The sequence below is a fragment of the Lagenorhynchus albirostris genome, chromosome 5 (genome assembly GCF_949774975.1).
Source record: "Lagenorhynchus albirostris chromosome 5, mLagAlb1.1, whole genome shotgun sequence".
In the NCBI taxonomy this organism is placed as follows: domain Eukaryota; kingdom Metazoa; phylum Chordata; class Mammalia; order Artiodactyla; family Delphinidae; genus Lagenorhynchus; species Lagenorhynchus albirostris.
The window spans coordinates 47,258,604-47,272,490 of NC_083099.1; the positions used below are offsets into that span (position 1 = coordinate 47,258,604).

General features: G+C 36.4%; 1 protein-coding gene across 1 annotated transcript in view; it reads right to left on the minus strand.

Annotated features, from left to right (window-relative positions):
- Positions 1-2,358: 2,358 nt before the first annotated feature.
- The window catches only part of SERPINI2 (serpin family I member 2), a 29,199-nt gene continuing 17,670 nt past the window's right edge, over positions 2,359-13,887 (minus strand). Inside the window, exons 6-9 of the mRNA XM_060149220.1 lie at positions 13,637-13,734; positions 9,639-9,725; positions 6,497-6,586; positions 2,359-2,559 (exon numbers count right to left, since the gene is read on the minus strand). Coding sequence (XP_060005203.1) covers positions 2,483-2,559; positions 6,497-6,586; positions 9,639-9,725; positions 13,637-13,734 — 352 coding nt within the window. The 3' untranslated portion in view covers positions 2,359-2,482. The remainder of the gene's footprint in view (positions 2,560-6,496; positions 6,587-9,638; positions 9,726-13,636; positions 13,735-13,887) is intronic.

A 13,887-nucleotide genomic window follows, 5' to 3' on the forward strand; every position in this document is an offset into this window, starting at 1 on the left:
GAGTCTCAATCAAGAAAGCCATGTGGCAGCCAGCAAAGCACCCCATTAGCGAGCTCTCTGCATTTTACATCCTTTCCTCTCTTTTGGTGAAGATACATTTTTACCATGGAGCTGAGCAGTTAGCATGGGAAAATGCAGTGGATCATTCCTGAACTTCTTTCACAGAATTAGCCAAAATGAAATAGCATTCCAGAATTTGGTCTTACCAGGTGACAGCACCAGGATGAGAAAACGTACAGTACAGACTAATACATGGAAAACATGTATTAAAAACATAGGTGTACTACTTACTTGAGCACTAGGTACCTAGTTCCTGTGGCTTAACATCACATGGTATATTTCTTGTTCCTAGTAGAGTCCAGTATGGGGATCCCTGGTCAAGGGTGATGGGCAGAGAACAGAATGGTTGTGATCCATGTAATTATTCAGGAACCCAGGCTGATGGAGATTTGTCATGTTCCAGATGCCTTGTAAGGCTTTCCACGTCATCCTTGATGTTGATATGCAGCCAACAGAGTGAACAAAAGAGAAAGAAAAGTAGGCCAACTTGCTTCCTCACCACTGTGGCCAGAAGGGACACATAACATTTCTGCTCATGTGCCACCTGGTGAAGACAGGTCAAGTAGTCTACCAAGTTCAAGAGAGATATGAAATGTAGTCTCTAGCTAGATACTGGGTCTGTATACACATGGTTTACTTTCCAGGTTATCACAGCAACAGTTACCAAATAGTTCCACAGCTTAACAAACTCTGCTGCTTTCAGCCTGCTCTGTCTGTGTTCTTATTGTTGCTGTCATTGTTTTTGCTGTCCAACTACAAATTACACCACATACTTTCCATACTTTACAAAAGCATCCCATTAAAGGTACCAAATTAACACCCACTATTGTCACTTACAACCTCTTAAATTTCAATGAAAATGTAACTCTTCCTCACATCAGTCCCAGGCCGGTAGGTATTCCTGATTGACTTTGGCCCCAGCAGCAGAGAGGATCTGGACACACGATGACAGAGGAACCCAGGCTAACAGAGGCTCTGTCATCTTCTAAATAGAGCTTCCAGGGTGTCCTTGAGTATTGGCATCTAGCTGGTACAGGAGAAGAGAGCAGTTAGAGAGGGACATTTATTTCTTAATCATTTGGGCTCACAAGTGACACACTTACCTCCACTCAAATTCCACTAAGGAGAAATAATTACAAGGGTCCACTTAGATAAATGCAATGGTAGGAGAAATGAAGTCCTCAGGTAGGCTGCCACTGCCCAGCAACATCTCTGCACCTCAAAACCACGCTCAAAAGTCTTCACTAGATAGGGGTCTCTGCCACAATGGTAAAATTGTTTTATGTGCATTCTATTTTTAAAAATTAAATCTCAAATTTATGAAGAAGCAACTGTATCATTTTTTATAACCTATATGAGAAAAGATCTGAAAAAGAGTTGATATATGTATATGTATAACTGAATCACTTTGCTGTACACCTGAAACTAAAACAACATTGTAAATCAACTATACTCCAATAAACTATTTCTTTAAAAAGAAACAACTGTAAATAGTTAAAGATAATGTCATGGATCAAAATTCTACTGAGAGATGCATCCTGGATTTTTGTTTGTTTTATTTTATGAAAAAACACTGCTTATAGACAATATTGACTCAAAAGACATTATTCCAAATGTATCTTTGTTGAGAAGATTTACAAATATAGGACTTTGGGAAAAGGACTTAAATAGGATTTGTCCAACTTTTCACTGTACAGGTGAGGACATCGAAGTTCCAGAGAACTGAGGTGACAAGCCAAAAATATAACGTTAGGCAGTGAAAATATATATCATCTTTCATTACCTTTATATTATATGCCATCAAGGTGGTGACTTGAGGCATCAAAAAGAGAAAGAAACTAGACTTTTGACCTCTTGAATTTTAGGCTTCAGATTTAGAGATGATCAAACAAGGAGCCAGAAAAAAAAGGAATGGCAGGAGGAAAAAGTGCTCTGACAGGGCTTCCCTGGTGGTGCAGTGGTTGCGAGTCCACCTGCCGATGCAGGGGACACGGGTTCGTGCCCCGGTCCGGGAAGATCCCACATGCCGCGGAGCGGCTGGGCCCATGAGCCATGGCTGCTGAGCCTGCGCGTCCGGAGCCTGTGCTCCGCAACGGGAGAAGTCACAACAGCAAAAAAAAAAAAAAAAAAAAAAAAAAGAATACAGACTTTGATATCTAAGACCAGGAATCTGATATCTAAGCTATCTTAGATGGATTGTTCTACCATATTAATATTAATATCTTATGTAAGTTCACTACTTTTGATTCATGTATACTCTATAAAAATACAGAAAGAACAAAAACATTTAATGCATAATTTCATTTATTTATGAATACAGATTAATAAAGGCACAGTTTAAAACAGAAAAAGATATATAGAAAATATTTGATGGTATTTTGACAATCAACTATTTTCCATATTCTGAGGCTGTGATTTTCATTCACAGTGAATCCAAATCTCTTGCCTTCATCTTCTGGGTATCAGGATTTGTCACCCTTCCCATAAACAAAATTGAATCTAGGAAAAGAAAAAAAACTTTCGGAATTTCTGGAGAAAAAAATGACAATAATATTTCTTAATATTTTAACAAATCATTGTCTTTTTTTCTCTATATGGTAAATAAGCAATGTCTAATAGCAAAACCCACTCCTTTGTCTAAAATAGATAATTATATCATTATTAATCATTTTCTGATAATTTATGAAGTAAATTAACACCCACAACAGCTTGTCATGGAAAATGCATTAGTCCTGTTTTTCATAAAGGAAAGCAAAATAAAGTGACAGACAGGTGTTCTTCTAAATATAGAGATTCAGTCAGGCAAACTTAGAATAATAAAATGGTCATGAGCATGGACGCATTTTAAATTTAAGGTATTAGCAGTCATCTCTTTATGCATGTAATATAAACCACTGGGGTTAAAAGTGCAGCTTCTCACATCTCTTCCTTCAGCTCTGAATCAAAGCTTACTGCTAAAGACAATATTTTCACATCTCTAGTGCTTTCAAATCCTCACCGGTGATATAGTATAAAGCATAAATGTAAACACGTAAACATCTATTTCCAGCCATTCTGTGTGTGCAAGTGAAAAGGAACTAAGAACTAGAGGACAAAACAGAAATAAATATGTTAAAATGCATTCACCTTTCTTTTCAACTAGGGTAAGGGAAGTGGCTCTATGTCAAGCGTTGCCTTGAGTTATGTCCCTTAAAGTCATATGTAATAAAGGTTTATTTCAAAAGTGATAAAATAAAATTTTACATAATTTTAAAGCTTACATGTATTTGAAATAACAATGGCAGAAATGAAATAAAAAGGAAGAACACTTTTTCATTAACTCCTTACTGTTCAGTCCAAAGACAGACACAGTCTTAGAAGAGTCAATAACATGGAAATAGACATAATCTCTAGCAGATTTTTTCTTTTTATGATTATAATTAATAATACTTTGCCTCAAAATTCTCAGAATAATTCCCAAAACACAAGAAAACAAATACTCTATTTTTCAGGTAGATAGAGATACACAAATAACTTCCTCAGGATGTATACTACATTTAGCCACAATAGGAATCAATAGTGACTCTTGTGTCTTTATAATTCTATGGCATTAAAATGCTTATCAGAATTGCTTGCTTGGGGAATTTTTCAAGTAACTTTCATAGCAACTAACCTCATACATTGAAGTTAATAGTTTAAAGTTTTAAACACTGAGAAGTGTAGGACATGACATAAAAGCCATTTGTCCCAGCCTTTTTAATCTGTTTTTTTGACCAAGAGAACCACATTTTGAGTAGAGTCTTCATGCAATCACCAATCTACTCAGTACTAAATTGGACAGATTAGTGAAATCTTCCTTGACATAGTCACAGTGGACTCACAGGCAGGCTGAAGCAGAAATCATTGTTGTTTCCACATTTCTTTTCATGCCCACTTCTTAAAAAGTGTCCCTCATATTTAATCTATATAGTTATAAAACATCTCTATCAGATGGAAGCAGTTTTTACTTCATAATGTAAAAATACAATAGCATAACCAAAGCTAATGACCTAGATAAAAAGATTTCTTAGTGAATACCCTGCAGTCTGCTTCTCCCTTCAACCCACGACCTGAAAACGTTATAAACACATTTTTTTATTATGTATGGAGTGCTGTCAGTTTCAAAACCATGATTCACTACTTTCTGAGAAATGGCACATTTCATGTAGCATCTTTGACAATTTTCTTCTGAAAGTCTCTAACGCTGGCCTATACCCTCAGCCTAAAAGAAGAAAAATTGTTCTTCATTTCCCTAGAAGTTTGGCTTGGTAAGAGGTTTGGATGAATATACTGAAATATATATGAAAGGAAGTCAAATACTGATAGGAAAATATAAGTAATGTATGGATTTTGCATAAGAGGATTGTTTGACCAAAACAAAATTTAAAATTGAGGTAAAAATTGGTTGTACTAAATCTAAACTTATTCACCCTCATACTCCAGAAATTGTCAAATGAATATATTTTATATAAATCATTAAGCCATTTAGTAGTTTACTACACCATGCTAAATCACCAGCTTCGTTAATCCCAATGATTTCTTCAGTTCATTTGTGAGAGGAAAAATAAATAAATCACTGAATGTGTATTGTCTTAAGGTAATAACCCATTCTACATTTTATATGACAACAATTTACAGCCTCCAATAAATGAGTGGCCATTCATTTTAAAAAATACTTTAAGGGAGTAACCCTAGTTTAGAAAGTCTCATTACAATAGAGATCATAAAACAGTGGAAATAGCCATTAAGGGTCTGATAGTTAATTATTATCATAAATAAATAAATAAGTGAATTATTTTGGGTTTTGAATTTTCACTGCTGTTTAACTGATAGCTATTACATGTCCATAGTCATCAACTTGGAAAATAAAGAGTAAAACATCATTATGCTAAACACCATTATTTCCTAGTGTATTGATACCCAATGAGCTTCATTTCTTTCTGTTCTCCATACTCAGTAGTTACACACTGATGGCAAGAAGTTAGAGTTACCCTAAGGTTAAAGATGTATAGATCAAATGACATACTCAGAATATCTCTTAACACTGACATCCACTACTAGAATTGAAGTTGTGTTAATACAATCTCAGCAAATCTGAAACTGTCCCATTGTTTCCAAGATATAACGTTCAGAAAGGTCATTCAGCATTAGTTTCATGGAACTTAAAAAAGGTGACTGATATATCCCTTAGGGAACCAATAATATCAGTATTGCTAGTTAATCTAACAGATTCAGATTCTGAAATTAACTCTGTCTTCTCCACGTAAAACAATTTATATAGAGAAAATTTCCATTTTTCTTCCTTCATTTATTCAGTTGTTCACTCATTTACATTTATTGATGTATTCACAATGAACACTATGTGCCAGGCAGTGTAACAGGTTTCATATATTCTTTTATTTAACTCTATGAGATAAGTACTAATATTATGTTCAAATAGGAGGTGGGGAAAATAAGGTTTAGAAAGTATGTGACTTGTCTTACAACTATTAGTTCATTAAGCTGGGACTTGAACCCCAAGTCCAAACCTTCAATCTCTAGGGGCACTGATATTAAGTGCAAGGCACTTTGCCAAATACTGGGCTGGATAAAGAAATGAATAAGATATAATCTATTTTCCCCTGGTTTAGAGTGCTCACATGGGGTTATGACTCCTGAGAAGTCCTAAATATACACTTAAAGAAAGTTTCCTCACTGTATCCACATTTCTGGCCTCTCTTTCTCATAAGAGAAATTGCAAAAACATCTACTCGGACAATCTACATTTACGTTGCCATTGTGTCTAACGCCAGTCCAATCGACTACTACCCCTACCTTTTGTGCCCCTACCTTTTGGGCATTATCTTTCACAATTGCCCAGATTGCAGATTTGGAATAATATTTGACTCCTCCATCCCACTCAGAGCCTATAGCTAGTCACTTATTCTTTTGGAATCTACCTAGGAAACCTTTCACAACTGTGCAACTTCCAATTTCCACTCCCATTGTGGCATCATTGAAAGAAAAGTTGACTTCTGAAACAAAAACGTCTTATTCTCACTACGCCACTTTTCAGTTGTATGACCTTAGACAAACTACACAACCTCTCTCTGAGCATCTATGTCTTTATTCATCAAATATTTAACTTATTGGAATGGTGTTAGCTGTCGAGATTGGTATTTAAAATCACCAGCACGTATAGTAACTATCTCAGCAGTTATTACTCCTATTGCTCTATTTTAGGTCACTGTCATCTCTTAACACACAATGCCTGGTACAGAACAAGCACTCAAGAAATAGACACTAAAAAAATTTTGAAAAAAATTAAATTCAATAAATTGAAATAACAAATGATCTCAGATGTATAGACTGAGATTAGCATCTAGGACTAAGTCTATTTAACTTAAGCAGTCCCTCCAGGGAATTCTCAGAAAGGTACCTGTTGGGTTATTCTTCAGAATAAACAGAAATGGATGGTTTGCTATAAATTGGTTTCGAGGCAGACTCATGATCACAGGGACGTGTATGCCTATGAAATAGAGACAACAGTTATTTAGATGTGCACATTAAAAGATCAGTAAAGAAAATATATCCATAATATCCATACTATTTTTTGGAGACAGAAAAGGTCATTTTGTTTGAGAAATTAACATGTGGAAAAATAACCATTTTCTAAATACAAAGAAATTTGGAATAAATGTAAAAATCAAAGATCAGAAGAATAAATATTGGATTACTCATTGAATAATTCTAACTTCACATTTATGCTCAATGAAGAAGAAAACCAAAACTTGTTTCAGTTTAGTGAAAGCAGTTGAAAATTTCATCTGTTAAGCAGTAACTTTCTGCTCACTTTTTATTTGCGTTATATGATTTATCTCATAATTTTTCAACTCCTAATTCCTATCCAGGTATGTTTGTACTTTATTTCTATTCTCCAGGCTTGTAGTAACCACATCTGACTTCAAATTTATTTTTTTTAACTTTTCCAAAATTATTCTGTGAGCTCAGAACTTTTAGGATTTGTGCTCTGAATGTGTATGGGATTTTTATTATGATATTAGAAGTCTGCTGCCTTGACAATTATTTTCTATAATAATTTGTATCATGCTTCTCCATTGTTGCATTTATCAATGTTTCAGAGTGGATAAATTTAAATGGCTGGATTGTTTTTCTTTCTAGATTAAGTATTTCTGCACTCAATTCAGATGTTTTATTTACCAGTAATGTAATAATTTTGTATAATTTTTTCAGACCTATGAAAACGGTTTTTAAAATGCAACACGTGATCAGAATTGAAAAACAAATGTAGAGAAGGAAAAAACTATCCCTCTACGCTTTTTGTTTGTAACTGGGGTGTGCAAATTACACTGACAAAAGACAGATGAACAAAATCAATGGTTTTATTTTGTATCCACACAGGAGCTTCACGGAAAAGAAGTGAATACCCAAAGAAGGGGTTATATCATTTAACAAAAAGTGGTAAATTGTGGAGAAGTGACTACACAAAGGAAAAGGGGTTTGAGTGTCTAGGGGTGGTAGACTGTGGGAAGGTAAATGTATGGGGAAAATTAATGGTATATAAGGATTATTTAGTAAGGTTTTCTTATGCAGACTCATATCAGTGCCCACTTTCATCTCCTATGCCAAAGGTTCCTTCTCTTGGCATGGAAGACAAGAAGGGAGATACCTCCACAAGGGAAATCTATGCCCTGATTTTAGACATGTAGGAGGAGGGTAGAGAGCTCTTTTTGTATCTGCTGTTTCTCAACTGCCATCAGCTCAAAATAACTCTTCTGCAAAAATGGCATATTTGGGGGTGGTATATTCTGATTTCCTGCACCATCCAAAATAACCTTAGTAATAATAAACGCATGGCATTCTTCTACCTGAAATAACAGGGCTATGGTAACCAAATGACCAGTGAATATAGACTCACGTCTGAATTAATGAGATAATACAGAAAAGCATAGTCAGGATCACGCCCATTCTCATTTGGGTGAATACTTGAGTTCTTTTGTTCCTAAGCATCCATTGAGTAGATGCCTGAAAGTCAAAATACTCACACTAACTATTTAAGTGTGATACATGAGGGTCACTGCTGATCCCTCAATGATGGTTACATCCTCTTAGAGAGCTCTACACTTAAAACAAGAGGCATCAGGTGATAGCAGAAAGAGTTCTGAACTTGAAGTCAGGGAACCTGATTTCAGTCCAAACCCTACTGTCTATTATTAGCATGACCTTAGGCAGACCACGTCACACGTGTGCCTGTTTCTTCACCGACATAATGAGAGGTTCAGACAATGGTCTATAAGGACTCTTCCAATTCTGTGTAAAAGCAAGTGGAAAATTTGTCTACGTGAACTAGCAACTTCATCCCAAAGCCACCTTTGATTTCTCCAAGGATTGTAATAGCTCATCCCCTCCAATCTAAGCTCCTTGAGCACAGTAATGCAAAGTCCTTCAGGAGATGACAAAACAGTAGTGGGAGTCCAGTGTGCCCCACCCAGATGTCAAAATCCATCGCCATTACATAGCATTATAAATTAATCAAGAAATTAATAATGTGGACATAAATTTATCAATATGACTAAAGGATGCATATCTTTTACATACAGGTTAAAGTCATGGTCTGAAGAATTAAAATAGACTTATGAGGAATTCATTAAAGTTGCCCTTCCATTTCTAATTGAATTTAAGGCTTTTCTCCAATTATTTTTTCAGTATTACTTTTACGCAGCACAGATACTATTCAAAATGTTCAAGGAAATATATCATTTGTTCAAGGAAATATATCATAGAAGTGGTTCTCAAGCTGTAATATGCACACAAATCACCAAGAGACCTCGGAAAATGCTGATGCTGGATTAGTAGGTCTGGAGTTGAGCCTGAGGTTCTGCATTTCTAACTAGTTCCGAAGGGGCACTGATGCTGCTGGTCTATGCATTACACTCGCAGTTGCAAGGATAGGCTCCAAGTCACTGGAGAGCAGTGTTTCTCAACCTGGGATTCACATTGTTATCACTTAGGGAAAGGTAAGAAAATACTGAAGGCTGAATCTCATCCGCAGAGATACCGATCTAATTATTTTGGGGTGCGGTCTGGGCACAGAATTTTTAAAAGCTTTTCAGCTGACTCTAATGTGAAGCTAAGTTCGAGAGCCATTGCCATAGAGATAACAAGAGTCACATTAGAAAAGTAGGGACTAAGAGTGCAAAGGAAGAATGAAATTAATACAATTTCTTACGAGTGAACATTCCTGAGCAATCATGATTTCAGGTTTGAGCCTACAGTTTTCTCCACGGGTCCTATTTGCTAATGGGCAGGTAATCCAATTGACAAATAAGTAGATATCAGTAGATGAGCCTCAACTCGTAATCAAGTCCCTTCCCTTTCCTTTTGCCTTAAGCTCCAGCCGCACAGATGCATAAATAGCTTCTATAGCCATTTTTCCCTTCCTTCAGTGTACTGGACAGCAGGAGGAGAAAAGCAGATCAGAGGACCACAAAGTGGCAGCATCCTCACGCTCATTTCCTCCAGTCCTTCCTCATGGCTTGCTGTGACATCATTTGTCCTACCGGTTGATGTTGCAGCTTCACTGCCATCTTCGTTTATCTCAAAGAAAACTTGTTGCATGACTTGGGAAACATACACCTCAGAGGAATCTGTAGGAAAATATGAAAGTGCATTGAAGGGTTAAAACTCAGCGCTATTACTTATTGGATCCCAGGTGAATTACATTTTCAAATGAACAAAGAAAAGGAAAAAATTCCAAACTCTTTCCAAGTTAGTTAATTTGCTAGAGATAAATGTGGTTTAGGTTTAGCTCTTGCAGAGATGATGTAGAGAAGATATGGAGAGACCAAGTTTAGCTCAGATATAAAAGATAAAGATAGAAGGCGATGAGCCTCAAATCAGGTACCCCACTAAGTGAAATATTTGAATGGACAAAGGGTTTTGCCTGCCTTAGTCATGATCTACAGGCAAGATGAAAAAGGCTTTACAGATTTGAATTAATCCCACCCTATGTCTTCGACCTCAAAGCCAACTTGCCTTTTAAATTCCATATTGGGTTTTGATCTGAGTTTAGAACAAAATTTACTTTCCTTCAAGACTGATGAGGCGATAAAAGTCTAAAGAGCTTTTGTGTCATCTGTTACAAAATAGCTTCAGAGCTATGCTTTAAAACCTGTCAAATTTCTGGTGTAACATAGCGTCTTAATAACGTTTTGTTCTGCAGTGGAAACAAGCTGAGAGAGAAGGCCCTTCTCCTCCCCTTGGTGGAACTGATGTATGTGTGAAGCGTTTCTGGTATAGTGACCTGTGAAGTCTCCTTGAGAAGGGGGAGTGAAACCATGAGTTCAGAAGCCACCTGCCACCCCCCTGTGTCCAGACCAGATAGATCTGACAGTGTTCCTCAGAGAGACAACGGAAAGGTGGTCGTGAGTTCAGTGGTGGCGAAAGGGTGAGGAAAGGAAGCGAGCCTTGAAACTTGAAGAGAAAGGAGCTTTGTCCCTCATGAGAGAGAAAGCTGATGTGATGCAGGTGGACTCCACCAAGACGACCGAATTTAGAAGGATTCATGAAGAAATAATTTAGTCAAGGGGAACCTGCTCTGACAGCTTACAGAAAAGTAAATCCCCTCAGGCAAGATAGAGAGACGTCATCAAAGGGTTATTTGCATAAAAAATGGCTTCCTAAAAATAACTCCAAACTGCTTGTAATGACTCTGTCTGGGCCCCTGATTACCTCTCATCCTCATCTACTACCCTCCTCTCCAGGTCCAGTAGCTCCAGCTACAAGGTCAAGCATCAAGACTTTAGCCCCACCTCTCCGTCTGCTGAAAATCCCTTTTCCCAGAACTTTCCCTGATTGGCTCCCTTGTTACTTAGGTCTCAGCAAAATGACACTTCCTCAAAGCAATTGTCCCTTCTCACCATGTCTAATTCTGCTCTTATCTGATCTAAATCTCTTTATCCCATGACTCTATTTTAGTTAATCCATAGCATCTATCACCTCACCATTTAATTAATTAATTACTTGTTAATTGTCCATCTGCCCTAACAGATGTAAACTTCATTAGAAGAGGGAATGTGTAGATTTTATTCAACTCTAGAAAACTGCCTGGCACATAGTTGGCTTTCAATAAATACTTACCAAATAAATCAATCAATGGATAAGGCTATGTCTAGTGATAGAAACATGTAAGATGGAGAAAAGGGGGCATCCACATCATTAGTGTGCGTTAACTAAAATGCAGGACTGTGGTTTTTTAAGATCATGCAAATAAGCCTGTTCTTTTCCCACAACTGCCTGGAATAAGATGGGATTCACATATAGAGCACAGAGTAGATGACCAAGGGACTCATGCAAAGAATGAAGACCGAAAAGCAGGTTGGGGTGGAGTGGAGAATTTCACGCATGCGGTTTAGCACTGGCACCAGACCAAGTAACTCCCTGGCCATTAGACTGAGCAATTTGGTCTTCTGTATTCCATCTTACAAAGAGGGGGCCCGGTCTTGGAAAAAGAACAGGACTTGGGAGATAATAGATTAGAACAAAGGATCTGAACTTCATAAACTCACTAGTTTCTACATCTTTGCAATAATTCTTTCCCTTAATTTCCTGTGAAAATTCCAAGTATGTCTTTGTCAAGTTAAGAGGACAAGAAACTTTCAATAGCTTTGCTAGAAGATGTGCAAGTAAATATTAATGTGCCATTTACTCACTTTTTTTTTGTATTTAACATTTACTGAGTGTCCACTATATAATAGATGTTGAACAAGGTGATTTACATATATTCTTTTTTTCCACCACTAGGATATATTATCTCATTTAATAGATTAGAAAGTTGAAGCTCAGAAAGGTTAAATATTTTACCAAAGGTGACACAAGAAGTAATAACAGTTAGAAGTCAAATATTCATCATAAAGTTTCCAAAATAACTCTTTTGAAAACATTTCATTCAAAACTTGTGAATGACATGAGTATAAGATAGTGTCTCTTTTGTGTAACTATCACACAGCACTAGCATTGGACTGGTTCACAGTAGCCTTTAGCAAATGTTTATCGTCTACTTATAAATTGTAAGTAGGGATGGCAGGGAATTAATTCACTATTCTCCTGAAGACCAGAAATAGTGCCAGTCTTGGCTGTGGTTGTTCTATTTCAGGCAATAAGACAGAACCAAAGAATCAAAGTAGTTAAAACAACTCAAATAGGCAACTCAGAGCAAAATATGTTGGACATTTATTCTTTTCTGTTCAGGGTTATTCTCTTGCACAAATTCTTTTATAAAGCATTTTGGAGGTATTTTCTTGATAAATCTTCTTGTAAAAGGAGATTTTATAGAAGTCACAAATTGCTGGGAATTTAAAGAGTGAGTGGCTGTTTGAAAGTCTGAGATATAGCAAGTGAGCTTCCGAAGCCAGAAAGAAATCTAAGGGGAAGAGGTATTTAAAAAATGGCTTGGTTTATTTCAAGTTGGTGAGGTGTCTGCATTCCAAGACACACTTAGATAGCATCCTGTTGCAGTATTTAATTTTGACTGTCTCATTCCTGATGCTGATGAAATTGTCAGAGAAGTCAGATCTATCTGGCAGCGTGAGAACAGCAGCTAAATCATGCGTGAAGGTGATAATGAACAGCTATGTCACCTGTGTACTCCACCCACCTCCTCCGCCAGGAAAATTCATTCATTCTATTCATTTACTCACATAATTGATGAGTGCATAAATTAATGAATACTTCTCCAAAGCCCAAATGTTATATAGGAATACACAATAAAGCTGGGTTATGATATCCAACCCCATCAGACAGACAAGCCTGTATCATTAGGACTGTTGTGTGTTTTTTTTTAAATATATAAATCAGAAGACTGAATTTAAAAAAGGGTAGATAACTTAGGACAAATTGGCCCTCTTCATCCATTTTTTTTCTCTTTAGTTATTTTTGAACTAGTGGGTACTGCCAGGATGAGAAAAATTAAAGACTGTCTTAGGCTTTGTTGTATAAGTAAGTGTCTTAACTGTACACAATTTCCCAGGTGCCAGTTAGCATAAAAGCTCCCTCTCCTCAGATATGTTGTCAGTCTCAAGCTAAATCTACAAACGGCAGCATTACAATTTCTAGATTGTGTTCATCATCCAGCAGCTTGTGGATGTCTATTTCATGGCCTCTAATATTACCGAATTAACATTTGCTAATTGGTTTATAAAAGTTTTATTAGCTCTGCTTAGATGAGAGCCTCAAAGTTGTAATTCCCATTATTCAGATAAGGAAATCCAAACAGGGCTGGAATAAAAGCCCATATAATACTTTTCCTACACAGTCTCACTGTAAGCGTGGTTAGAAGTTATCTAACATTCTATAATGCTGTCTGACTTTCATTAAGCAAAACTACTTAAGTGCAAAATAGAGTGCTTGTTTACAGACAGCTTGACATGACTATGACATTTATTCTCTGTGCATGTATCTTCTGGGGCCAAATGCTCTCTCAGTTTTAAGATCAGTCAGTTAACATCATTACTAAGAAAACATATTTACATGATAATATAAGAATAATCTTCCATATTACCTGTTATTCCAGACAGGTCACAGCCAGCACTAAATATCTCAGTTATATTCAATGAATACAAAGCTTCTTTGAAGTCTAATTTTTGTTCTACTTTAAATCTGTTTTAAAAAATGAAGAGGAAAATTTTTGAAACACTGTACACATTTTCTACCAAAATGATTTTTATAAAATGGATGACTTGGAAGAGATTTTATTGTGAAATATTTTGTTTTCATTATCCCAGTTACGTTTCCTCACTTTTCACACCATTT